General features: G+C 43.6%; 1 protein-coding gene across 2 annotated transcripts in view; it reads right to left on the bottom strand.

The window, feature by feature from the left end:
* The window catches only part of NEK4 (NIMA related kinase 4), a 158168-nt gene that overhangs the window by 88507 nt on the left and 43142 nt on the right, over positions 1 to 26519 (bottom strand). For both annotated transcript variants that reach the window (XM_073592425.1, XM_073592424.1), the window contains exons 5-7: positions 15003 to 15157; positions 3166 to 3277; positions 1030 to 1380 (exon numbers count right to left, since the gene is read on the bottom strand). In XM_073592425.1, coding sequence (XP_073448526.1) covers positions 1030 to 1380; positions 3166 to 3277; positions 15003 to 15157 — 618 coding nt within the window. The remainder of the gene's footprint in view (positions 1 to 1029; positions 1381 to 3165; positions 3278 to 15002; positions 15158 to 26519) is intronic.

Raw genomic sequence — 26519 nt, 5'->3', positions numbered from 1 at the left:
TTATGTACATACTGTATATTCCAACCATTAAAAATCTTAAAAGAATTACACTTGGGCACCCACCATGACTGTAAACATGAAGTGGCCAGGAACAAGCAGCTTGCTTGTCACCAACGGGAGCCAATTCTAGTTACAGGTATGTAACTTGGTACTTTTTCTCATGTTTATGTATAAGGCAGCTGGACTAAGGTGGTACAAATGTAACTCACTATGTAGAAGGTTATCATCAAAATAATCAATCATCAGTATTAGAAAATAAAACATGCTTTTCCTATATGATAACACAAAAAGGGGTTATCGACGTTGCTTCCATCTATAGGAAGAATACATGGAAAATTAAGTGTAATTTAATACAGAAATGCATTAAAACGCATGCAGATGTGTTTCACGTGTCTTACAGGTTTTTTAAATTATTTATAAATGCAGGGTGCAAATATGCATATAAAATGCATGTAAAACACAAACTAAGAGCATGTAATGTAACTAATACGCATTTAAATTCAGATGTATGCAAGTATGAATAAATGCAATGTGAATTAGTCCTTGATACAGTTTAATTTACAGTATGTCACATTTTACATCACCCCCTGGCTGCATAAAGTGTGAAAGGCTTCGCTACCTAATTGTCCATGCACTGGGTGGGCATTACAGTGTGTTTATATTGTGACAATGCATTTTACATACAGTAACATTTATTTCAATTCAAAAGCTGTTTGCTGGAAACTGTACCATATATACAGCAAAAAGGGTATTAAAAAACACACCGTAAAATGCATTCATGAGGATAACTGTGCCTGAAACCCATCCCCATGAAACTTAATTAATTCATAGAACAATGTCTGTATTGAAAGTGACAGATGCTTAAAAAAAAAAAAAAAAGGGGGGAGAGGAAAAAGTTCGAACTTTAAACTAAATCTGTCTGTCGGAACCATAGGAGCAACAAACTTTTATTTGCAATCCGTAAACATAGTCAATTATTGACATATACACATACAAGGTTTAAAATATGAAAGCTACAGTATGAGCTACCTGGGGAATCTTTCCATCACCTTTGGTGGCTTGTTGCAAAAGTTTCATGGTGTCATCTTCTAGGCTAACAGAAGAAATTTTATTTTCCATCTTGGAGCTTAATTGCAGCTTTGCTTCATAGTCTTGCCCTTGGGGTCTGTTCGGAGTCACTCTACACGCAACATCCCTGGAGATGCATCCGTTCTCAGACTGGGGTATCAAATGCTCATCACATGGCTGTCTATTGTCACCAGGTACAATATCAATAACCACCTTGGTGACGGTTGAAATGGACACCGCCATATTATTCACTTGTTCAGCAGGCGGTGAGGATACACTGGCAGCTTTCTTCACTGGACTCTTAACTTTGGTCTGTATTAATTGGAAATGAGGATGAATTCGGAGATACAAAAATAAAACAAACATTTAGCTAGCGCAATTTAATTGGAACTTTTTCAGGTTAATTATTTGTAAATTTAGCACTAAGAAAATCAATGTCTTTAAATGTACTTAAACTTATCAACAGCTACATTTAGACAGGAATCAATGTCACGTTTAAATCAATATATTACAGGTGTAATAGACCTATTATATAGGTTGAAATTTTAACTCAATTAAAAAAAAATTAATAGTTTTTTTTTTTTTTATTGATATACATGTTAAAGCTATCAATTTAAGTAATTGTCAATGATCATGAATATTTTAAAGCTGAATTCCAGGCAGTTTTAGAACACATTTTTGTTTAGTTATTTAATAGGTCATTGTATTTACTTATAAATGCAACTGGTATATGTGCCAGAATTTGTGTTCACGCACACACTGACCAGCTGGACTACAGATGGGAGAGGGAGCTAAACAAGCTTTGCTGCGTACAGAGTGCTAATGACTCATCAGTGGGCTACTTCTCCTTCACTATCCAATCAGGCCAGGGTCAGTTCTGGTCAGGTGGCAATCCAGGACCTGGCTATACTGTCTGACAGGGTGCCTGGATCACAAGACTTGTTAAGCAGGTAAAACATTTCACAAATATTAATTTTACATGCATTTTAACTCCTAGACTGTAGTTCAGATTTAAAAATGGTGTTACTTAATATGTAATTATGTGTGTAAAGGAGAAAAAACATTTCTTTATTGCACATAAAGGCTCTGCATGTTGCTTAGTAGTACTCCTCTCAGCAAATGTTTCCACTGCTCAGACCTATTGAAAACAAAAACCTATTTCAAGTGATCTTTTCAAATAAGTCATTTAGCAGGGTTACTGAATATACCATTGAATACAGAAATAGCTTCTAAAAAGGCACAATCTATAAACATGGACAGTATATAAAACCTCAATCCGTTTGATACAGTATCTATGCATCTGTATATAAAATTATAACTAAAACTTGGACCAGCAAGCATGCAAAAATGTGAGCATCACATCAACATTATTTTGCTATACCACCACTAGTTTCTGTAATCTGTAAACTCTTGCAGAGCAACCACAGCCATAATAGTCACATCTGGGCTTGTGGAAGGCCTGTGTCACCTGCTGCATGCTGTGGTTCCACCCGCTGGCCAGTATGTCACTAATGTGACTTATAGTCATGTATCTGCTGGTAGCTGGACCGTAGTTCATGGTGTGAAAATTGCAGGATTAGGTGGCAGCATGGGTATTAAGTCTTTTTTTGAGGGCACTTTTTTGTATATCTGCAACATAGTCACTTGAATGCACTAAGAAATTAAATATATTTAAATGCATAGTGCGCCCATAACACAGGATTCCCTGTGGGGTGCACTATGAGTTTTCTAAAAAGAGCAACAAAACATGCTTTTCCTTTTAAATTGCCTCTTGAATGACATTTTTTACTGGGGCTCCCTGAAGGGATAGAAGCATGAACGACTGCTCTAACTTTCAATACATTTCAGATTAAACTACTGAACTCTGCCTTTTTAAACAAAGAACAGCGTGAAAAACATAAAAAAGGAGCCTAAACATTGATGTGAAAATGTGGAAACAAAAGATTAAATATGCAATAATTAAAATGTAATAATGAATTTTAGGTTGTGCTTGTTTTTTAATCCCGACTATAAAAAAATATAAAAATACAATATATTAGAATGTATTTTTCCCCTATATTTTCAAATGTTACATTTAGGCAAAAAACAGTTTAGTACCACTTTGTGTTCTTTTTCATGATCTGGAACTGTCCGGGGTTTGACTTTCTGTTCAGCATTTTTGGAAACATTGTTTGGGTCCACCACCTTCTTTTTCCGCCTGCCTTGTTTTCTTTAAAAAAATAAAAAAATAAAAAAAAAAGTTATTAAAGTGGTATTAAAGCTGATCTCCAGCTTTTTGTGAAGTTTAAAAAGTTTGTTTGGACCGAGCTGTGATACCACCACTGAACTGTACACAGTCTAGGCAGAGGGCTAAGAAGTGGGAGAGGCCCAGCCACTCCACCCAATACAAGCTGCCTGGAGAAAACTACAGAAGGGGCAGATACAAGCCCAGTCACGCTGCAAAAGAAGAGAGAACAGCAGTGAACAGCCCTTATTACAGGAAGCTCCAGCATGCACACAGTCAAAGTTTTAAACTGGATTATTGGAAGAAATACACAAAGCACACTAAGAATCAAGTAAGAATACACATGATGCTTGCTTTTAGACAATATTTTCTTATCCTGAAGTTCAGCTTTAACCACTTTAATACCGGGCCAATTCTGACACTCCTCACATATATGTACATTTTTTTGCTAGAAAATTACTGGTACTTAGAACCCCCAAACATTATATATTTTTTTAAGCAGAAGCTTCAGAGAATAAAATGGTGGGTGTCGCAATTTTCTTATGTCACACGGTATGTGCGCAGTGGTTTTTCAAACACAGTGGTTTTTTTTTTTTTTTTTTAAATACACTTTAAATGCACACAAACACAATATAAAATACCCAATTGTTTGGTAAAATATAAAAGATTATGTTACACCGAACATATCATGCCTTAAAATTGCACACGCTTGTGGAATGGCACCAAACTAGGGTGCTTAAAAATATCCATAGGCGACACGTTATAAGCTTTTACAGGTTTTCAGTTTAGAGTTATGCCCCGTACACACGATAGGACATTCCGACAACAAAATCCATGGATTTTTTTCCGATGGATGTTGGCTCAAACTTGTCTTGCATACACACGGTCACACAAATGTCGGAATCTCTGAACGTCAAGAACGCGGTGACGTACAACACATACAACGAGCCGAGAAAAATTAAGTTCAATAGCCAGTGCGGCTCTTCTGCTGGATTCTGAGCATGCATGGAACTTTGTGCATTGGAATTGTGTACACACGATCGGAATATACGACAACGGATTTTGTTGTCGGAAAATTTGAGATCCAGATCTCAAATTTTGTGTGACGGAAATTCCGATGGAACATGTCTGATGGAGCCTGCACATGGTCGGAATTTCCGACAACAAGCTCCCATCGAACATTTTTCGTCGGAAAATCCGACCGTGTGTACGGGGCATTACATAGGAGATCTGGTGCTAGAATTATTGCTCCTGCTATAACGTTCGCAGTTATACCTCACATGTGTTGTGCAAACACCATTTACATATGCATGCACAACCTACATATGGGTTTGCCGTTGCATGCAAGCATGGGGGGATGGGGGCGCTTTAATTTTTTTTTTTTTTCTTATTTTCGATTTACTTTGAATTACACCATCTCTAAATCTTAATTTTTAAAAATCTCTTTTATTGCTATCAGAAGGGATGAATAACATCCTTTGTGACAGCGTGGACCGTGACACATCCTCTTTATGAAGAGATATGGGCTCTACTAGATCCCAGATTTCTCCTCTGCCCTCCAAGGCATCTGATCAAACCAAGATCGGTTTGATCAGATGCTTGTTCAAGCCGGTAGTGGCTTGTTTACATAAGACCTAAACCGGAAGTGACTAAATCCTCATCTCTTCTGGTTTCTGGTGAAACACAGTGTGAGGAACTTCATCAATTCCTCTCACTGTGTCCCAGGAACAGGATGCCATCGGTTGCATCCCTACTGGGCTCCCTGATTGCACAGGCTAGCCCAGTAAAGGTGGTGGCGGCGGTGGGATGGGGGTGCCACCTGTAAAAGTAATCCGGGGGCTTCTTACCCCATTTACATTGAAGGGAATCGCTGGCCCCAAAAAAGTATATCGCAATCATTGCTGCAGCCACAGCGATGCCTGAGGTATCACCCTTCCAACCAACTGATGTAGTGGTACGTCACTGGATGGCAACCGGTTAAAGCTAAACCCCAAGCAAACCTCTAAATACATTGATTAAATACATATGATGGAGTCATAGTGTTTGTTAAAAGATTAAAACGGTTGTAAATATTATTTTTTTTATTACGATACCAATGGAATTGCACAGAATTGCCCAAGCCTCCTCTTCTGGGGTCCCCAGTTGGTGTTGTGGGCTCCTCCTCTTCTGTGTCTGCTCCATAACAAGCAGCTTGTTATGGGGCAGACATACAGGCTCGCTCCCAAACTTGGGTGTGTGTCTGTAGTCATACACAGTGCAGCTCAGCCCATCCCCTGCTCCCTCCTCAAAAGAACTGAATGACAACAGCAGGACCCAATGCCTCCCGCTGTTTTCAGCAAAGCCTGTGAGACCAGTAGGAGAGGGAGAAAAGATCTGCAGCCAGGCACAGTGCTGGATTGATACAGGAGTCAGGTAAGTGTCAGGAAGGGGGAAATATGGTAATATTTTTCAGAGGCAATAATTCTTTAACCTCTTCCGTCCGCCGGCCATCAAATGACGGTTGGGTGGTGCGGCTCTCGTTCTGGGTAGACGCCATATGACGGCCCTCCAGAACACCTGCTCGATCATGGGCGCGCCGTGTTGCTAGGACATGGCGCGACCCCGATCTGTGTAAAGAGCCGCGGCTCTTTAACCATGTGGTCGGCTGTGTTCAATCACAGCCGGTCACATGTAAAACACGGAGATGCCGGTAATCTGCGCTCCTCGCTTCACACTGACAGATTGTGAGGAGAGGAGAGCTGATCAGTGGCATCTCCTCACAGAGGACATCTAGGGATGTAATCAGGGCAGCGATCATCAGTGCCCCGATTACAATTAAGTGCCAGCAATGCCACTGCCAGCAATCAGTGCCAACCAATGCCCACAATTGGCCCCACCTGTGCCCACAAGTGCCAGCAATCAGTGCTCACAAGTTTTTTTATTATGATAACAATGGAATTGCACAGGATGGCCCAAGCCTCCTCTTCTGGGGTCCCCAGTTGGTGTTGTGGGCTCCTCCTCTTCTGTGTCTGCTCCATAACAAGCAGCTTGTTATGGGGCAGACATGCAGGCTCGCTCGCAAACTTGGGTGTGTGTCTGTAGTCAAACACAGTGCAGCTCAGCCCATCCCCTGCTCCCTCCTCAAAAGAACTGAATGACAACAGCAGGACCCAATACCTCCCGCTGTTTTCAGAACTGAACTGAATGACAACAGCAGGACCCAATGCCTCCCGTTGATGCCAGTCAGTGCTGGCTATCAGTGCTGCCCATCACTAGTGCCCATCAATGCTCATCACTGCTGCCCATCAATGCCACCCATCAATGCCGCCTATCTATGCCCACCAGTGCCACCCATCCGTGCCACCTATCAGTGCCACCTAATCAGTGCCCATAAGTGCCGCCTCATCAGCGCCCATCCGTGAAGGAGAAAAATTACTTATTCACAAAATTTGATCTGGCCAGCAAGTCTTTTATTTTTCAAAAGCACAAGCACTCCAGCAAAAATGCATCAGTTTACATAGATGAAACAATCCATTTACCACTGCCAGGGGTGATTAAAATGATCAGCTTTTAGTTATTCATGTAAAACCTTTATCCCAAAAGGAAAAAAAAACTGTTTGTCTTAACTGATTGTAAGGCCCCTTTTACACGATCGGTCCACAAAGATCCGCCTGTCCCTTTTTCAGGCGGATCTGAGAAGGCCACCCATTGACTTGTATGGGCAGGTGGATGTCAGCAGAAAGGTGTCCGCTGACACCCGCCTGCCATCCGATCTGACAAGATCCGCTCAAAACAGTCAGATAACAATACATTCGCCATCCGTCCAGCGGATCGGATGAAAATGGACAGGCTGTCCGTTTTCATCCGATCTCGCCATAGAGGACAGCGAAGCTCTAACAGTTCCATCCGTGCACAGTGTGTAGAGACGGACCTGTCATCCACCGGCTCAGAGGGGATCAACAGAGCGATCGTCCGTTGAGCGTATCCGCCCCGAGTGAAAGGGGCCTTAAATGTGAGCTGGAGTTTGGCTTCAATTTGTTGTTATTGTAAACAAATCTGCTAATACCCCTCCCCCCAGACTGACAATGCTGCTGTCTGCTGTGCCTCCCGTGCTCATTCATCCAGAGTTGTATCTCACTAATACAGGAGGTGTGTTACTGGCCAGATCACCAGGTGGAAGCAGAGGGTGGAAAAAAAGGCCAAAGAACAGAAAACTGATGCAGCCACCACATCTAATGGTAAGCTGCAATATAAAACATTATTGGTTTGGGGTTCAATACCACATTAAGTTCCTATTTAGAGAATCTGCTTAACAATTTTTAAATATGTTTTAACGTTGAACCACAGGAAAAATAGGTTTTTTTAAAACAGCTTACCTGTAAAATCCTTTTCTTTCGATGGACATCACGGGACACAAAGCCACAGTAATTACTGATGGGTTATATAGGGTATCACTGTTGATTGGACACTGGCACACCCTATCAGAAAGTTCAACCCCCTATATAATCCCTCCCCTTGCAGGGATACCTCAGTTTTGTAGCCAAGCAATATAGTGTATTAGAAGAGGGGCGGGACCTCTGTGTCCCGTGATGTCCATCGAAAGAAAAGGATTTTACAGGTAAGCTGTTTTAAAAAATCCTATTTTCTTTCTCGAACATCACGGGACACAGAGCCACAATAATTACTGATGGGATGTCCCAGAGCAATGCTATCTGAGAAGGGGGAACCACGACCAAGTAGGGTGCAATCAGACCCGAGGACCCTGTACCGCTGCCTGCAGCACACTACGCCCAAAGGCGATATCCTCATGCCTTCTCACATCCACCTGATAGAATCTGGTGAATGTATGGACTGAAGACCAGGTTGCGGTCTTACAGATTTGAGCCATAGAGGCCCGGTGATGCACTGCCCAAGAAGCACCAATAGCCCTTGTGGAATGTGCCTTGATCTGAAACGGAGGAATCTTCTGTTTCAAACCGTAAGCCTGAATAATCAACTGACGAATCCATTTAGAAATGGTAGCTCTTGACGCTGCCTGTCCTCTATTGGGACCCTCTGGCAGCACGAACAAAACATCCTTTTTGCGAATCTGAGCAGTTGCCTCGAGATAGGCCTTGACTGCTCTTACTACATCCAACGAATGTAGTGATCTCTCTTCCGGAGAACAGGCATCTGGAAAAAAGGAAGGCAGAACAATGTCTTGGTTTAAATGAAAATCAGAAACCACCTTTGATAAAAAACTAGGATGAGGGCACAGTACCACTCTATCCTTGTGTACAATAAAATAAGGCTCCTTACAGGAAAGGGTTGCTAATTCTGAAACTCTTCTAGCAGAAGAGATGGCTACCAGAAAAATTAACTTCCTTGTCAACAAGACCAAAGGAATCTGACCTATTGGTTTAAAAGGCTGTTTCTGTAACACAGCCAGGACCAAGTTCAAGTCCCAGGGGTTTAGGGGGCGCCCTAACTGGAGGATTAAGACGCGTCACCCCCTGTATAAAGTTTCGGACCAAAGAATGCGAAGCAAGTGGCCGTTGAAATAATACTGATAAGGCCGAGACCTGGCCCTTGATGGTACTCAAGGCCAGCTTCATCTCTAAACCCAATTGTAGAAAATCAAGAATTCTACCTATCACATATTCTCTGGGATGCCAACCCCTGGATTCACACCAGGCTACATAAGCTTTCCAGACTCTATGATAAATCATTCTGGAAGCTGGCTTCCTTGCATTGATCAAGGTAGATATTACAGGACCTGAAAGCCCATGACTCTTCAGAACGTGGGTCTCAATAGCCAAACCCTCAAATTTAGCGTTTGTAAGGCAGGATGGAATACTGGACCTTGAGATAACAGGTCTGGGCGTACCGGTAGTGTCCACGGGGAACCCACCGTCATCCTTACTATTTCCGCATAACACGTCCTTCTGGGCCAAGCGGGGGCCACCAGAAGTACTGACTTCCTTTCCTGCCTGATCCTGCGAAGAAGTCGCGGCAGTAGCAGAATAGGCGGGAATGCATAAATCAATGAGAACCGATGCCACAGAGTCACCAACGCATCCGTCCCGCATGCAAGAGGATCTTTCGTCCTTGCCACAAATCTGGCTATCTTTTTGTTGAATCGGGATGCAAAGAGATCTACATCTGGAACTCCCCACCTTTGGCATATGGCCCAAAAGACATCGGGATGTAGAGACCATTCCCCTGGAAGTAACTGCTGGCGACTTAGATAGTCTGCCTGCCAGTTCTCTATCCCTGGAATGAAAACTGCCGATATGCATGGCACATTCATCTCTGCCCAGACTACGATCTGGTTCACCACCTTTTGAGCAGCTCGGCTCCGGGTGCCTCCCTGATGATTGACATAAGCCACTGCTGTGGCATTGTCGGACTGGATTCTGACCGGGCAACCCTGTAGCCTGATAGTCCAGGCCTTTAGGGCCAGGTATACTGCCCGGATCTCCAGAATGTTGATGGGTAAGGTCCTCTCGGTCTTGGACCATAGCCCCTGGGTCGCAGACTGTTCCAGAACTGCTCCCCAACCTGACAGACTGGCATCTGTTGTTACCACCGTCCAGGTAACCGGTAGAAAGGAATTCCCCTTCTGCAGGTTTTCGGGTATGAGCCACCAATTGAGGCTCTGACGCACCACATGCGACAGGTGCATCGGAAAGTCTAACGCCTGAACCTTCTTGTTCCAGGCCGACAGAATACCATGTTGCAGTAGTCTTGAATGCAACTGAGCATAAGGAACTGCTTCGAATGCAGACACCATCTTCCCTAGCAGCCTCATACAAAGGCGGACAGAAGGATCCTTCTTGGTCCTGACTGCCAGAATCAGCTTCCTTAAAGCAGTGATCTTTGCCTGAGGTAGAAATACTTTCTCCTGACTTGTATCTATGATCAGACCCAAATACTCCAGTCTTCTTACTGGTTTTAGGAAAGACTTTTCTAGGTTGAGGATCCAACCTAGGTGTTCCAGATACTTGACTGTGGTTCTCAAGTTCCCGTTCAAGGAGGCTACCGACCGGTCTATCAGTAGCAGGTCGTCTAGGTATGCTATGACAGCTATACCCTGAGCCCTTAATCTGGCCAGAGGAGGGGCCAAGACCTTTGTGAACACTCGAGGTGCAGTGGCTATCCCAAAAGGCAGAGCCACAAACTGGAAATGGCGCCCTCCTATCTCGAAGTGTAGAAACTTCTGATGAGCAGGAAAAATAGGCACATGCAGATATGCATCTTTGATGTCTATCTATGCCAGAAATTCTCCTCCCTGCAGGGTGGAGACTACTGTCCGAATTGATTCCATGTGGAAGGACTGAATCCTTAGGAATCGGTTCAGATCCCTTAAATCCAGAATGGGTCTGACATCCCCATTTGGTTTTTGGACCCTTAAACGGTTGGAATAGAAGCCAAATCCCTGGTCTCTTGTGGGAACCATCATAATGACCTCCTGCGACAAAAGTCGCTCTAACGCTAGAAGGAGCAACTGCTTCTTCTCTGGGAACACTTGATCTGAGGAACCGAGGAGAGGAAAATTCCTGAAACTCCAGCTTGTACCCTAAGGTTACTGCGGAGATTACCCATCTGTCCTGGAAGTCCTCCTGCCAGAGCTCTGAGAACTGTCGCAGTCTTCCCCCCACTCGAGCGAGCGGGGACGCCCCTTCATGAAGAGGTCTTAGTGTTTTGCCTAGTAGGCTTTTTCCCCCAGGACTTCTTTTGTTCCTGGGGCTGACTCTTGTTTCTGAACCCAGACGGAGGAGGCCGTCGAGACTGCCTGGAGGCTGAAGCCCCTGGCGCTGGGGAAAGAGTCCGTTTGAAAGAGGGACGCTTACTCTTCTTCTTGACAGGTAAGAGAGTACTTTTCCCACCAGAGATTTTCTTGATATAGTCATCCAAGTCTTCTCCAAACAACCTTGCACCACGAAACAGAAACCCAGCCAGCAGCTTCTTACATGGTGCTTCGGCTGACCAATTTTTCAACCATAGGATTCTACGTATATGCACCAACCCCAGTGAAAGACGAGAGGTTTGCACGATAGAATCTCTGATGGTGTCAACAACGTAACATAAGGCCGCAGGAAGGTTACCCAACCCCTGGGCCTGCTGTTCAGGTAATACTTTGATAACCTGCTTAACATGGTCTCTTAAGTATTGACAGACTCCAATCGCTGCAACTGCAGGTTGAGCCACCGAACCTGCCAGGGAAAAAACATCCTTCAATAGGGATTCCATCTTTTTATCTACAGGATCCCTGAGCATCTGAGCATTGTCTACAGGACAAGTCAGACTATTATTTACAGAAGAAATGGCGGCAACAATGGCCGGTATTCCCCACATTTTAATAAACTTTTCTTCCATCGGATAGTGTTGAAAACTTTTTCGGCGGAAAAAAACATTTGTCTGGGTGATCCCACTCAGAATAAATGAGCTTTTCAAGTAAACTATGAACAGGAAAAGCATGTGCTGTTTGAGGAGGCTTCAGTGACCCCAAAGAAGAAGAGGGTTCTTTAACTGATTCAGATACGGGCAACCTGAATGTGGAGCGGACCAATCCAGTAAGGATCTGCACTAAGACCTTCTCCTCCTGAGAAGTCGCAGAGGGTCCCTCTCCACCTGATTCCTCTGAAGAGGAATCATCCGTCCCATCCCGATCCTCTGAAAGAGATTCGTCTCCCTTATCCCAGGGCTCCTCTTCCTGAGGGTCTTGGGAAAGAGAGGAAGGCCTAGTGCGTTTTCTTCCACTGAGTGAAGATGTAATCACGGCCATTAATCTTTCCTTTAAACCACTAATGGTTGAGGAAAAAACCTTCTGTGTAATGTATACAGGGGCTGAAGTGCCGGAGGCAGGTATAGCCCCTGACCCCAATGGCTCCCCCTGGCTAGCCGTCCCTGGCCCCTCAGGGGGGGAGGATGCTGCAGAAAGGGGGTCCTCAGAACCCGACTGAGATCCCCTAGAGTCTCTGGTTCTTGGGGTGTTTGAACCTCTTCTACCCATAGTGCAAAGCAACAAGGTGAAGGTATCACATAATGAACACTGACTGCTGAGCGATGTAGTCCGGTTAAAAGCCCTGCTACCAAATGCCCAGTCTGGTGTTACCTTAGTAAATGCTGCCTAGGAGAAAGCCTGTGTCCTACCTTACATGCGACCGTCAGCTCTGTGTCCCTCCAAAGGCTGTGTGCACCTGTACAGAGTGCTTTAGAAATAGCCTGAAGCTGGCCTGAGTGGGCGTCTAAGCACATGTGGAGCACCCTCCAGAAATAATATGGAGGAAGGCTGGGGGAGGGGGAGGCAGGAGAGAGGCCGGTAGTGATGGGGCCTGTGTAATGGCGGCAATGGCGGCAGCGGCGCTCGAGCGGTGTATAACCGCTTTTCAAACCCCTGTGGCCTCCCCCTAGCCTGGGGGGGGACATTCATGCATGAGAAATCCCCGCATCCCATCCTACCTGGAGCCGGCCAGAGACGCTGTGCAGCATGAACCCTGAGACAGACAATCCAGCATGTGAAGGTATGTGCTCTTGGCAGCCCCCGGTGGTCACAATAGGCATAGCATGCATTTACCTTAAAGGAGAAAACCTACTAGAATTAAAAAATTCTGTGGAATCTCCTCTTACCTTATCCAGCCGCAGGGTTCTGTTATACAGACCCAATCTTCACCTCTCACGGTGGGCTCCGTTTGGAAAACCTTCAGAGACTGGGGCCCCCTACGAATAGGGAGATCCTGCAGTTCTGGACCTGTAAAGCACCCGGCTAGAAATTAGGCTAGAAAAAACATTTTTAAAATATGCGGGGTCCAGCTCTCTAAAAAGAGGAGCGTTACAGGTAAAACCTTGTTTCTTCGGACACGAGGCCCGGGTACCATCCAATTCGGCCACGAAAGGACACTTTGAATGGATCTGGTTCGCCTGGCTTGCCCCAGTATAGGATATGGGATATTCCCCTTGGAGCTCAGCACAGGACATCTTTACACGTCCATCACCTAAGACACTGGCGTATAAACTGAGGTATCCCTGCAAGGGGAGGGATTATATAGGGGGTTGAACTTTCTGATAGGGTGTGCCAGTGTCCAATCACCAGTGATACCCTATATAACCCATCAGTAATTACTGTGGCTCTGTGTCCTGTGATGTTCGAGAAAGAAAGTAAAAATACTGCCTTGCGGTGGGACTGCACCTGCAATACATGGGTTAAATACTTGTTTATGTCTAGGGAACTTGGAAAAGCAGTTTTACTTATACCGGTCCCCACAGCCTCTTCTCCCCTGAGCTCCATTGGTCTAAGGTCCTCTGACGTCATGATGATCAACACAGGGCCCGTAGGCCTGCATTGGATGTGAAGAAGCAGAGGAACAATGCACCGTGGGAGCATGGGGGAGAACCATCTGCTCGGGAAAAGGAGGACTGGGTAGAATAAAATAGCTTTTTCTTTAGCCCTAGAAAAAAAACAAAAAAAAAAAAAAAACAAGCATTTAACCATTGCAGTGCAAACAAAAACAGCCCCACTTCAAGGAAGGGTTTTTACTTTTTTCAAGAGTTGGGCTTCAATGAAAGGAAAGAATAAATATGGCAAGCAAATGTTTACAGAAAAGTATATTACAAAATAGACCACAATAAACAGCAAAATAAATGGGATTACAAATAGGAAGCACAAATCCCCAGTACATCGAACTGGACACGGCCCACGTAAAAGATGCCAATGTTCAATTCTGACAGAGTCACTGTCCCTCAGAATGGACTCTCAGCATTGCGGCATGGTTTAGATGGAAGATTAAAAGCTGCCAGCTGACAACTGCAGCATTTTTTGTGGACCCAATACAGGGTGTTGCTGAGCCAACCTCACTCAATCAAAAGGCTTAGGGGTATGGGGTAGGCGTACTGAAGAGTTTAGTATATTTTAGCAGACCATCCCTCAAATACAGTTTTCTAATGCTGCGTACACACGAGCGGACTTTACCGCAGACTTTGCCCGGCAGACTTTTCGACGTACTTTACGATGGACTTTCTGAATGAACGGACTTGCCTACACACAATCCACCAAAGTCCGTCGAATTCGTACGTGATGACGTACGACCGGACTAAAACAAGGAAGTTCATAGCCAGTAGCCAATAGCTGCCCTAGCGTGGCTTTCTGTCCGTCGAACTAGCATACAGACGGCGGACTTTTCGACCGGACTCGATTTCAACGGATTAATTTAAAACATGTTTCAAATCTTAGTCCGTCCAACTTTTGAGAAAACAAAGTCCGCTGGAGCCCACACACGATCGAATTGTCCAACCAAATCCCATCCGCCGGGCAAAGTCTGCCGTAAAGTCCGCTCGTGTGTACGCGGCATAATTGTGTCAGTATCCAGAATATGCAGTTTTGTGATCAACCTACATAATATTGAAATGCATGAAAACATGATTGTCAGACAAAATGTGGGCGTTTTGCTTAGATTCTCCTTACATGGAATGTCTTTGGGTACACATTTGTCTTGGATGTAATTTTTATCTGAATTTATAGAATATGAATTGGGGCGGTAAAAAAAAAAAATAAAAAAAAAAAATAAAAAAAACTCCTTGAGAACACACAGAATTTTTTTTTTAGAATACTTCCGAAAGAAAGCCTTTTATTGTCCCCAAAATTTAAAACTTAATGACATTATCAATAAGGATTATAGAAATGTAGAGATTTAAGGGTTTAATGACAGAAAACATTTACTATAAACTTGTGTCACATCATGTGATAACTTACAGCTTTGAATTTTGTAAAAACAAGGCGATGTGTTCTTTAATGTAGGGTTTCCTTAGTATTTGCTTAATGGTTGGCCTTTTTTCAGGCTGTCGGCTTAGCATTGTTCCAATAAGATCTCCCAGGTCACTACTGTAATCTCTAGGCATAGGTGGCAGCTGCAATGAAATGGGATAATTAGTTTGTAACCATGTTAAAACTCAATAAACAGCAAATATTGCTGAAATCAAGAAACACATTATACAAAACATATAAAAACAAAATTGACCCCACAATTTTAATGTTAACTGGGTAGCAGTTAAAGACCTCGTTCGGATGGGCACTGGCACCCATACTGCATATAGGCTACTATTGTTTTGGCATCTGCAACTGCCCCTAGCTGCAAGCAGGCACACAATAGAAGTAGATGCAGATGCAGTGGCTGCACTGACACAGCCGCATGTCAAAAACTGACAGCCGTGCATGAGCAGCTGCACTGTTCCAAAGGAACACTGTCTGCATTTGGAACCATGCAGCCACTCCTGCATGCTTGTCAAATATTGACATGCAACTTTGTCGTGCAGTTCAGCATCCACCTCTACAGGCTGCTTGCTTAGGGCAGATGCAGACTCCAAAACTAAGGCAGTCTGCAGGCAGGATGGGTGGGTGCCAGTGCCCGTCTAAATGCCGGTAGCTTTCCACATTTATTGCCTGAAACGAATAGAGAGTTAAACATTATTTCCTGGCAACTTCATGTAAACATACTACCGTATATATTCGTGTATAAGTTGAATTTTTCGGCCCCTTTTTTGGGGCTGAAAGTGCCCCCTTCGACTTATACACGAGTCACCGCCGTCTGCCTACATGATCAGCGTGTCATGCAGGCAGACGGCGGCCAGCGTGTGATACATATTACTCGGCAGCGGCTCTCACAGTTCAAAAGCCGCGCCTCCTCGTCTGTGATAGGCAGTCAGTGTACAGCCTATCATGGACATTCTCTCATCCTCGTCCGTGGTATGAGGATGAGAGAATGTCCGTGATAGGCTGACCGCTGACTGCTGGGAAATTGGGTTTTTTGGAAGAGGAGGAAGCGCGGCTTTTGAACAGTGAATGGCCGCCAAATACTACACGCTGATCGGTGCAGAGCGGCTCACGGAGGATGCACAGGACACAGGTAGGATGCACACACACACACGCACACAGACACATGCACACAGGTACATATACACATGACAGATACACAGGACACATGTACATGACACAGGTACATATACACATGACACATATGCACAGGACACAGGGAGGTATACAGCTGCAGATGGGCATTGATGACCCTCTTTTTCCACTTACAGTAGCTACTGCATTTCTCACCCTCGTCTTATACTCAGGTCAATAATTTTTTTTCAATTTTTTGTGGTAAATTAGGGCCTCGACTTATACACGGAACGACTTATACTCGAGTATATACGGTACTGGTCAGTTTTATTTAAAAAAAAAAAAAAAAAAAACCCTCTCCGCACTAGCGTATTTTTTTCCCCTCAAACGAGTTGTCTTGCCCTGGTTTTTCTGATTAACCCACTAAGGTTTAGCCTTCATAGTAGAACTGGAAGATTGTTTTGGGAGGTAAGCCTTTTTTCAGAATCACCCTTAAGGTATTATGTAGGGTTTAAAGTTGGTGAATATGACTGTTCAGCATGGCAGCAACATCTGCGCTTCTCTGACATCATTGTGTACATTATACTACATCCGCAAGATCTCACTCAGGGAAAGATTTCAAAGCACACTGGGGTTTCAAGATGTGCTGTTCAAGCTCTTTGAAGAAGCACAAAGAAACGGGCAACACTGAGGGCCATAGACACAGTGGTCAGCCAAGGAAACTTAACGCAGCAGATGAAAGACACACCATGTTTATTTTCTTTTGACATTGAAAGATGACCAGCAGTGCCATCAGCACAGAACTGTCGGAAACCAGTGGGACCCAGGTACACCCATCTACTGTCTGGAGAAGTCTGGCCAGAAGTGGCCTTCATGGGAGAATTGCAGCCAAAAAGCGATACCTCCGACATGGAAACAAGGCTATGCGACGCAACCATGCACAAAAACATTGGAACTGGGGTACTGAAAAATGGCAACATGTGCTCTGGAATGATGAGTCAAAATTTGAAATATTTGGCTGCAGCAGGAGGCAGTTTGTTGGAAAGTGGTACAATGATGAGTGTCTGCAGGCAACAGTGAAACATGGTGAAGGTTTCTTGCAAGTTTGGGGCTGCATTTCTGCAAATGGAGTTGGAGATTTGGTCAGGATCAATGGTGTCTTCAATACTGAGAAATACAGGCAGATACTTATCCACCATACCATTGGAGAGTCGTGTGATTGACCCCAAATTTATTCTGCATCAGGACAACGGCCCCAAAGATACAGCCAATGTCATTAGGAACTATCATCAGTGTAACAAAGGAGCCCTGGAAGTGATGGTTTGGCCCCCACAGAGCCCTGATCTCAAAATAATTGAGTCTGTCTGGGATTACATGAGACAGAAGGATTTGAGACAGCCTACATCCACAGAAGAGATGTGGTTAGCTCTCTGTGATATTTGGAGCAACCTACTGGCTGAGATCCTTCAAAAACTGTGTTCAAGTGTACCTAGAAGAGTTTGTAATGGAAATTTGTAAGTTCTGTATATAATTGTATTGTATTTTGTATGTATTGCACTCTGCCCTCACTGTGCACACGGCACTAATAATGTTTTCAGTAAATGTTTACATTCTTTCGAGTCCTGATTAGAATAAGCCTGCCTATGTAACGCCCCTTGTTACCATAAACCTACAATTGTAATATTAATGTGATACCTACGTAATCATGTGCATAAAAACCTTCAATTGCGTCATAATAAAGCAGAACAGTAATTTGGAAAGATGCTGAGCGTATCTTTTGTGTCTGTTCCCTACTGCAGTAGATATTATTAATTTGGAACCACTAATCAATATGAGGATAGGAGTTGCCTATCATCAATTTAACCGAGTCATGCATGGCGAGCTTTGCCTTAGGAGGGGATTCCAGGTGACCCTGAGTATCCGAAACGAGGAGCTTGAGACGATCCGGGAATTTCTGATAATCAGCCGGCTGAGGTAAGCCTTTTGCTTACATTTGAGTTATCAGACTTCCTTGATCGGTAAGGCATTTTCGGGACAAAGGGTACCTATTTTACTCCCCTTAATCGAACTGTATTGATTGGTGGTTATATGTTATGTTGTCCCTGTCTATTGTCCATTGGATTGTTATAGATAAGAAAGGGAAGAATAGTACTGTTCACAGGTATATGTAGTACATCTGCTAGATAAAGTAGTTTAGAGGCAAGAGGGTATAGGCACAAGTAGAGAAGAGAGAAGACTGGCCAGTCATTATGGGCATTGAATTAAGTAAGGGAATGAAGGGTAAGAGACCCTCAAAAATGCCCAGCGCAAGAGAAGCGCTATATATGAACCGAAGGTGTGGTTCCGCCTATACTGAGCCCCTAGATTAATGGTTAAAGTGGACAGGGATCCACATTGGGTAACTGGGTTACCAAGGTCCGCAGGGACTAATAATCATGCAGAGTAAACAGCTAGAGAAACAGCTATCTATGTGAGCAGGATGGATCAAGGGTGACATTAACACTAGACAGGAAGGGACATTTTCATGTTAAGTTGTGGGATGAATTTGGGATCAGGCACTACAACTAGTAAAAGTCAGAAACAGAGAAATGAGAGGTAAAACAGAATACTTTATATGTTGTCAGAGAGGAAAGATGGGGTGAGCACTCTGGCTGCCCGTCTGATCATAGAAGCTAGATATAAAAGTTATTTAAACAAAATAAGGAAAGCAGAATTTAGGCAGGGAAATATTAAAGAGTTAAAAGAAAGTGAGAGAATGATATGCATGTGTTGTGTACAAATGGGAAAAATGTAAGCGATTTTAGAGAGATATTGGTGTGTGTGCGAATGCTGGGACCTTTAGTTCTATTGCTTGTGTGTGTCATGTACGCAGATGTGACCCCCTCCTTTGTGCTCTCATGAAAGAAATGTGGCTGGGATGAGAGGTTAGTGATAAGCTGGAAGGACACCATTGCCAATTTCTGTTTTTTAGACAAAACATTTATAACAAAATGTGCCGGGTTAACGAATCTAATGGTAAACAATGTGATCACAATTATTTTGAATCTGTTTTCCAAACATGGTAAAATGAAGGTTACATTTAACCGTGTATTACACAAATTGAATATCCTTTGATAGTGGAAACAGTGTGTCACGGACCTGGCCGGGACGGAGGCTGTTGGAGAGGACTGTATGCAGGCCTGTTGCCCACCGATTATGGGCCCTAGCATTTGGGGGAATGGTGCTCTCTGTGAGCTGTATGCCTGGGGACCCTGGGGTTGATGTTACTATGGATTCAGCTCCATGTCCCCCCAAAACACACAGACTCTGGAACCCTTTATATGCCATATTAGAATGGTGACTGATTTATACCATTGGGACTCGTACTGTTAAATGCTAATGTCATCAACTCTGCTATAATGTGTTTAGTGTGGCTCTAAGAGTCTTTTCACCCATTGTTGTTTATGTTAATTGAGAGAGCTGATCACATTAGCCACCAGCCCTGGCTAATGGACGAATGGTCTAGGCTGAGGAGGGGGGAGATTGTTGTTTGTATTGTTAATTGTATTAATGTGTGAAGCCCGGTGCCCACAAGACTGTCATCTGGTCTGGGTACATTTTGTAGTAAATTAGGTCATGTTAATTAGGTTAGCTTTGAGTCATCCCTGACATAAAAAGGTCTGTGAGATCTCAAAATAAAGGCAGTTCTGATGTACTCCAAGACTGGTGTTGTCTAGTTCTTGGGGTTTCTATAGCCAGATCCATTGGACTCGTGTTCCAGAACTTAGGAAGCGGTATACAGACGGAAGCACTCAAGCGGAGTGTGGGGCGTTCCGTGACATTGGTGGCAAGCAGCGGGAAAGCTTCCTGAAGTCTGAAGTCTGGGACATCCAAACCTCCAACTGGATCCAAGATCAGCATAGCAGACTTCAGTCACCCCAGCGGAGATATGGACCTGGCATCAGAATTCCCGGGGCTGCTGCGGATCATCCTTTCAACGTACACCAGGACTGTGTCTGAGGATGAATACCTGGAGCTCAGGCAGCTGATTCGGGTGGAGCTCTGGAATGCAGCCCTCCGTCTCGCTGGTATAAAACAGGGCAAGTGCTTTCAAACCCAAGAGCAACGGGCCAGTGACCAACGGGCATTGCGGATGGCATTCCTGGGAGAGCAGCCCCAGGAGCAATGGGTGACTGAGTTGGACAGGTTGGTCCAGCAGGAGATAGAGCTGGACAATCGTTATCGGGCTCTGCAATGGCACGCACTCTGCAATGGCACGCAGAGGAGGGATATTTAGGGGAGACAACAGAATGCTCTCCGGAGGGATATGACTTTGGCGGCCCTGGATTGCTGTGGGAGAACCTTACAGATCTTTTTATGTTTGGCGATGAGGGGGAACCTGACCTTGAGGACATGAGAGACTATAGAGAGTCTATGCTCGGTCTTGCAGGGGTCTCAGAGCTCAAACCTGATCTGGACCATTTGCTAAGGAAGGAACAGCATCTGGAAAGGGCATACAGGAAACTGCTAGAACAAGTTCAGCAGCATGCCAGAGAATCGGCAGTGGAAAATCCGGAGATTGCCGTCCCCAAACCTGAAGTGCTGACAACAGGGCAGAGCTCTGCTAACCTCTGTCCAGAAATGATAGCATCTTCTGGGTTCCATGGACAGGAGATGGTGAACCTCTATTCCCAGACATCAGTTGCAGAGACATGGGATTTGATAGACTTTTCTGCTGAGGAAGAACAACCTGATGAGCCTCCAGCAGAAGAGCTGCTATCAGGGCCAAAGTTCACTGTGTTCTGCCCAGCACCAACAGTGGCTTCGGCCTTCTGAGAGAAGAGGTAGTCAGCCTTTCTCCCACAACACTGACAGGGACATGTGATTTTCTGCCAGCAGCATCTATGGAGTTAAAACAAACTTCTCCAGCTGAAGATCTGGTAACTGAACAGAGGGTCCAAGACCTCTGTCCCACACTTTTACCAATTCCAGAGACTGGGGATTTAATAGACGTTTCTGTAGAGGAGGAACCACCTGGCAAACCCCCAGCAGAAGTGCTGACAACCGGACAGAGGGTCCAAGACCTCTGCCCCACACCTGCAGCAATTGTGGAGGTCCAAGGAGAGAATGCAGTCATCACCTCACAACTGCAGCTTGATCTGGTGTCGGTTGATGGGGCTTCAGTCCCCACCTGTATACCCCAGGAATGCTGGGCAGTCGGCCCAGATCCCCAACAGCAGGATGGAGTGAGCCCAGTCCCCCTGTCTTCTCTCCAGCGGCAGAAAGGATTCCAGGGAGAAGAGCCAGTCCGGGCCTCTCCCCAGCGGCAGATATGTTCTCTGAGAGAGGCAGAGGTTGGCTGGGTGAGTGATACTCTGTTTGGAATAATTTATTTGGGGTACGGTGTGGGTACAGGCAGTAGAGGACTGGAGCTGTTTACTAACTTCGGAGTCAACCCGTCTGGGGTCTCCTCCTGTGTTAGTCTCCTGCCGAAAGGGGAGAAATGTCACGGACCTGGCCGGGACGGAGGCTGTTGGAGAGGACTGTATGCAGGCCTGTTGCCCACCGATTATGGGCCCTAGCATTTGGGGGAATGGTGCTCTCTGTGAGCTGTATGCCTGGGGACCCTGGGGTTGATGTTACTATGGATTCAGCTCCATGTCCCCCCAAAACACACAGACTCTGGAACCCTTTATATGCCATATTAGAATGGTGACTGATTTATACCATTGGGACTCGTACTGTTAAATGCTAATGTCATCAACTCTGCTATAATGTGTTTAGTGTGGCTCTAAGAGTCTTTTCACCCATTGTTGTTTATGTTAATTGAGAGAGCTGATCACATTAGCCACCAGCCCTGGCTAATGGACGAATGGTCTAGGCTGAGGAGGGGGGAGATTGTTGTTTGTATTGTTAATTGTATTAATGTGTGAAGCCCGGTGCCCACAAGACTGTCATCTGGTCTGGGTACATTTTGTAGTAAATTAGGTCATGTTAATTAGGTTAGCTTTGAGTCATCCCTGACATAAAAAGGTCTGTGAGATCTCAAAATAAAGGCAGTTCTGATGTACTCCAAGACTGGTGTTGTCTAGTTCTTGGGGTTTCTATAGCCAGATCCATTGGACTCGTGTTCCAGAACTTAGGAAGCGGTATACAGACGGAAGCACTCAAGCGGAGTGTGGGGCGTTCCGTGACACAGTGCATTTAAAAAAGGGAAATTAAGTAAAATTAAGTAATAATGAGTATTAATTTCTAATATGAGTTTAACAATTATATAGATATAATGAAACTGGTTTAGACAACCTTTGGTTGGAAATGAAATTCAGGTTATTGGGGAAATTTGTAAAAATGGGATTAGTTTAGATTAAGATAACAATTTTGTAATTTTACATTTATACAATAAGCCCTTATTGAGAGAAAAAAAGATTAAGATGAGGTTGTTATTTTGAATAAAGCTGCCATAATATTTAACAAAGCCAAGATGGATGGGATACATAAGAAGTTTTTCTACAAAAATGATATTGTAAGGTTTTTGATGAAAACTTGATGTGCGGTCCATGATGTAAGAGTAATAATAAATAAAATTGAAATATAACAGACCCATCACATCAAGTCCACACACCCTGTTAGGATAGATGCCACCTGCAGCCAGTTGTTTTATAGTTTTTGATGCTTTCTGGTCCATCATACAGATTGGTCCTTTTGTTTTTATTTATTTTTATTTTTGAAATCCAAAGCAGAATGTGTGGATTGTGAAATGATGTGCCCCTTTTTCTTGTAAAGTACAGTGGTATAAGCAGAATAGTTTTGGATTTATGGACATCTCTGCATGACCGCAGGGTATTGTTATCATTTATTATAATATTGCCAGGAAAAAGTTGTCTTTTGAAACATGAAACTGGAGTTCTTACACAAATAGTGTGATAGAAAACAAGACATTGTAATATATTTATGCAAGCTGGACCCAGTAATGAAGGGTTCATCCCGATATATCAGAGCTGTAGCTTTTATGCAAAGGTGCTATTAGACAAAGTTAGATATTGTTTTGGTCAATGGTCCGACATTCTGTGCAGCAAATTTACAGCTAACTAAATGTTTGTCTAATGAAAGGTTTAAAATATGAGTTTGTTTATGTACAAATCTAACAATGAAAAATGCGTACATTTATTCAAAAGAAAGGAAAAGACGCATGTGTTAAATTGATGACATAGGAATCAGCTGCTGTGAGTCCAGTGCAGGACACACTCCCTGAAGACCCAGATATTACATTTTTTGTAGATTTGAGTATGCAGTTTATCACCCAGAAGGATACCCTGTATTCAAAGTCATTGGATCCTTTTCCCCAGCTCAAGAAGCAGAGCTCCATGTTTTAGCAAAGCCTGTGAGCTATAAAAAGAGTGTATATTTATATAGATAGTCGAGATATAGAGAGCTTTTGGTTCCATTTAAAGGGCCAGAAGTTTGTTTTTACTTCGGCAGGTAAACCAACCAAGCATGCCAAGTTAATTTGATCGGCTGTTTTCAGCCTTCCAGGTTCTTGCTGAGGTAGCCATATTAACTTTCACACATGGAAGCAGACCAGGTGACTAAGGATGCTGCATTTACAGCCCTGGACACTTGATGGGTCTGTGCAACTCACAGATTCCACCCTAGTTCTGGCCCAGTATAGCTGGGATTAATAATTCAACTTTAAGGACCCCAGAACGAGAAGAACAAGTGGTCCACAGCGGGCAACTTCTTATGAAACAGGACTTTGGAAAAGGTGATCATTTATGTCTGCCAGCCACTCTTTTCCCTCCAGCATGACACATGGACCGTGTCATCAGTCACAAGCAGTTATGGCTGTAAATGAGCGTGGGATAGAGCCAGGGTTCACCACAGTTGTTTTTATAACATACCACTTCTTGTTTTACCTGTTACCAAAGGTGTTACCAAAAGCTGAACATCCCTTCCAGAGATTACAAAAAAGATATATCCAGATGCCCAAGTCAGGATCTTACGAGTATGCATTTTGTCTGTATGGACATGTTTTTTGGATGTCCAGTGGCAAATGCTACTGCAAAGGCCACAGTAAAAAGTGTTATCAGAAGTAGTTTGTAAGTACAGAGTGCAGAAAGTACAGAGAGTAACAGAGGAAATAATTTTTATAGGAGAGTCCTTACTAGAAGTTTTGAGGTTTTATTTTTACACCCCCTACTGTCTACAATATAGCGGACAAAGTAAAGTAAGAAACTAGAAAACTTTTGCCTGAATGTTTTCTTAAATTTTATCAAGCCCCTAAGGGGATGTTATGAGATTTTGTTTGGGAGTGTGTTACTCACTTGCTTATATTTTGTCTCAGCAGCTGAAGTCCTCCATTCGGATCTCACGGAGAATGCTGATGATCTTTTAAGGTTTTTTACAAACTCATTTATGTGTTTTCTCCCTAATTCCAGATCCTAAAAGTTTGGAAGGATCTAAAACTAAAGCCAGGTGACTTTTGGATTGTTAAGAGACATTTATATATAAGGAAATGTTTGGAGACTCAATACAGCATCTATTTCATGTACAGTTTTTGCAAAACTTGAAGGAAAAGTCACCTGGATCCACACCAGACACTGCAAAAATGACTTAATTAAAGAAATCTCTGTGTTTGATTTGTTTCCCTCTTGTGATCACAGTCTAGGGTACTTTTTGATTCAATTACTTTAATTGTAAGGGATATATATATTTGAAAAATAGTTTAGCCATGTTGAAGTCATATTTGTCTTTTGTACGTCTTCCATTTTATGTAGAATTGTCTGTGTTTACATATGCTGATAAGTCAGCATGTCCACAATTCAGCTAGAAGGCCATTCTGGCCACAGGAGTGTACAGCCAGTACTCTGTAAATATGTCTTATCAATCATTTTTTCTTCACAATGAAAAGTCATTTTGTAATGAAAAAGTTGCTCAGCTATTATTTTCTCCACAATGGAGTTTTTTGCCTCTTTGGCCAGGACTACCTCCACCTAAGCATGTGGAGGTTCCAGGTTAAAGGTGATAGCAGGTATGGTTAGTGATCAAAATATTGATCAAAAGAGGGGAGACTGTAATGGAAATTTGTAAGTTCTGTATATAATTGTATTGTATTTTGTATGTATTGCACTCTGCCCTCACTGTGCACACGGCACTAATAATGTTTTCAGTAAATGTTTACATTCTTTCGAGTCCTGATTAGAATAAGCCTGCCTATGTAACGCCCCTTGTTACCATAAACCTACAATTGTAATATTAATGTGATACCTACGTAATCATGTGCATAAAAACCTTCAATTGCGTCATAATAAAGCAGAACAGTAATTTGGAAAGATGCTGAGCGTATCTTTTGTGTCTCTTCCCTACTGCAGTAGATATTATTAATTTGGAACCACTAATCAATATGAGGATAGGAGTTGCCTATCATCAATTTAACCGAGTCAAGTTGATGCTGCTTTGAAGGCAAAGGGTGGTCTCCCCAAATATCGATTTGATTTGGATTTCTCTTCTGTTCATTTTTCATTTTGTTAAGTGAAAAAAATAGACTATTAACATTTTTATTTCTGAAAGCATTCTTAATTTACAGCATTTTTCACACCTGCCTAAAACTTTTGCACGGTAGTGTAAATCTGAAGAAAACATATTGACAGGCATCGTAAGGCCATTTCCAGGGCATTTTGGGCTTAGATGAACAATGATAGGGATGCTTTGTAAGCAAACAGGGATACAGCAGTAATTTTGGCAGCAACAATGGATGCGATTTTAGCCAGGGACTGTCTATCCCTGGTGTGAAAGATGTCCTATACCATTCAGGTAGTCCCACGAGCGCACTACGCACTCTAAGGTTACAAGTATGATTTCTACACCAGTGTATGTCTAAATAGATTTTACTTCTGTTGTGATTCTGTCAGGATCTTCATGGGTGGTGAATCTGGGTGGTGGACAAGTCCCTCCATCCTGACAAATGGATCACACTTTCTAAAGATGCAAGCCTGCCACAATGGGGGGAGGGTGGCGTACACTGCCTACTGCCTTCTTTATCATTGATGACTTCATCCAAGAACAGAAGATATGATCAATGCTGCTACCGCCATCAAGGTCATCAAAGTGGTTTGGGCTAAAAGAGCGAGCCTCTCTCTCTCTCTCTCCTTTGTTTGGTTGCAGACACTTTCAAATGGGCAGAGGGTTGTGGCACTGTCTGCTACTTTCCCGGTTTGAAGAATCAGATGGCGAATACTCCGAGTGGCCACTTTGAGAGCAGGAATGAGTGGTCTCTGAATCCTGGCACTATGCAAAAGATCTTTGAGCAGTGGGGAACTACAACAATAGACCTCATGGGATCACAGAGCAATCATCAGCTACCACTGCTATTTTACAAGTTTAAATGACCACAAGCCCTCAGGCAAGATG

Source organism: Aquarana catesbeiana, linkage group LG07 (genome assembly GCF_042186555.1).
Source record: "Aquarana catesbeiana isolate 2022-GZ linkage group LG07, ASM4218655v1, whole genome shotgun sequence".
NCBI lineage: Eukaryota > Metazoa > Chordata > Amphibia > Anura > Ranidae > Aquarana > Aquarana catesbeiana.
The sequence above is the reverse complement of the archived record's forward strand: the minus strand, read 5'-3'. Positions and strand labels throughout refer to the sequence as shown.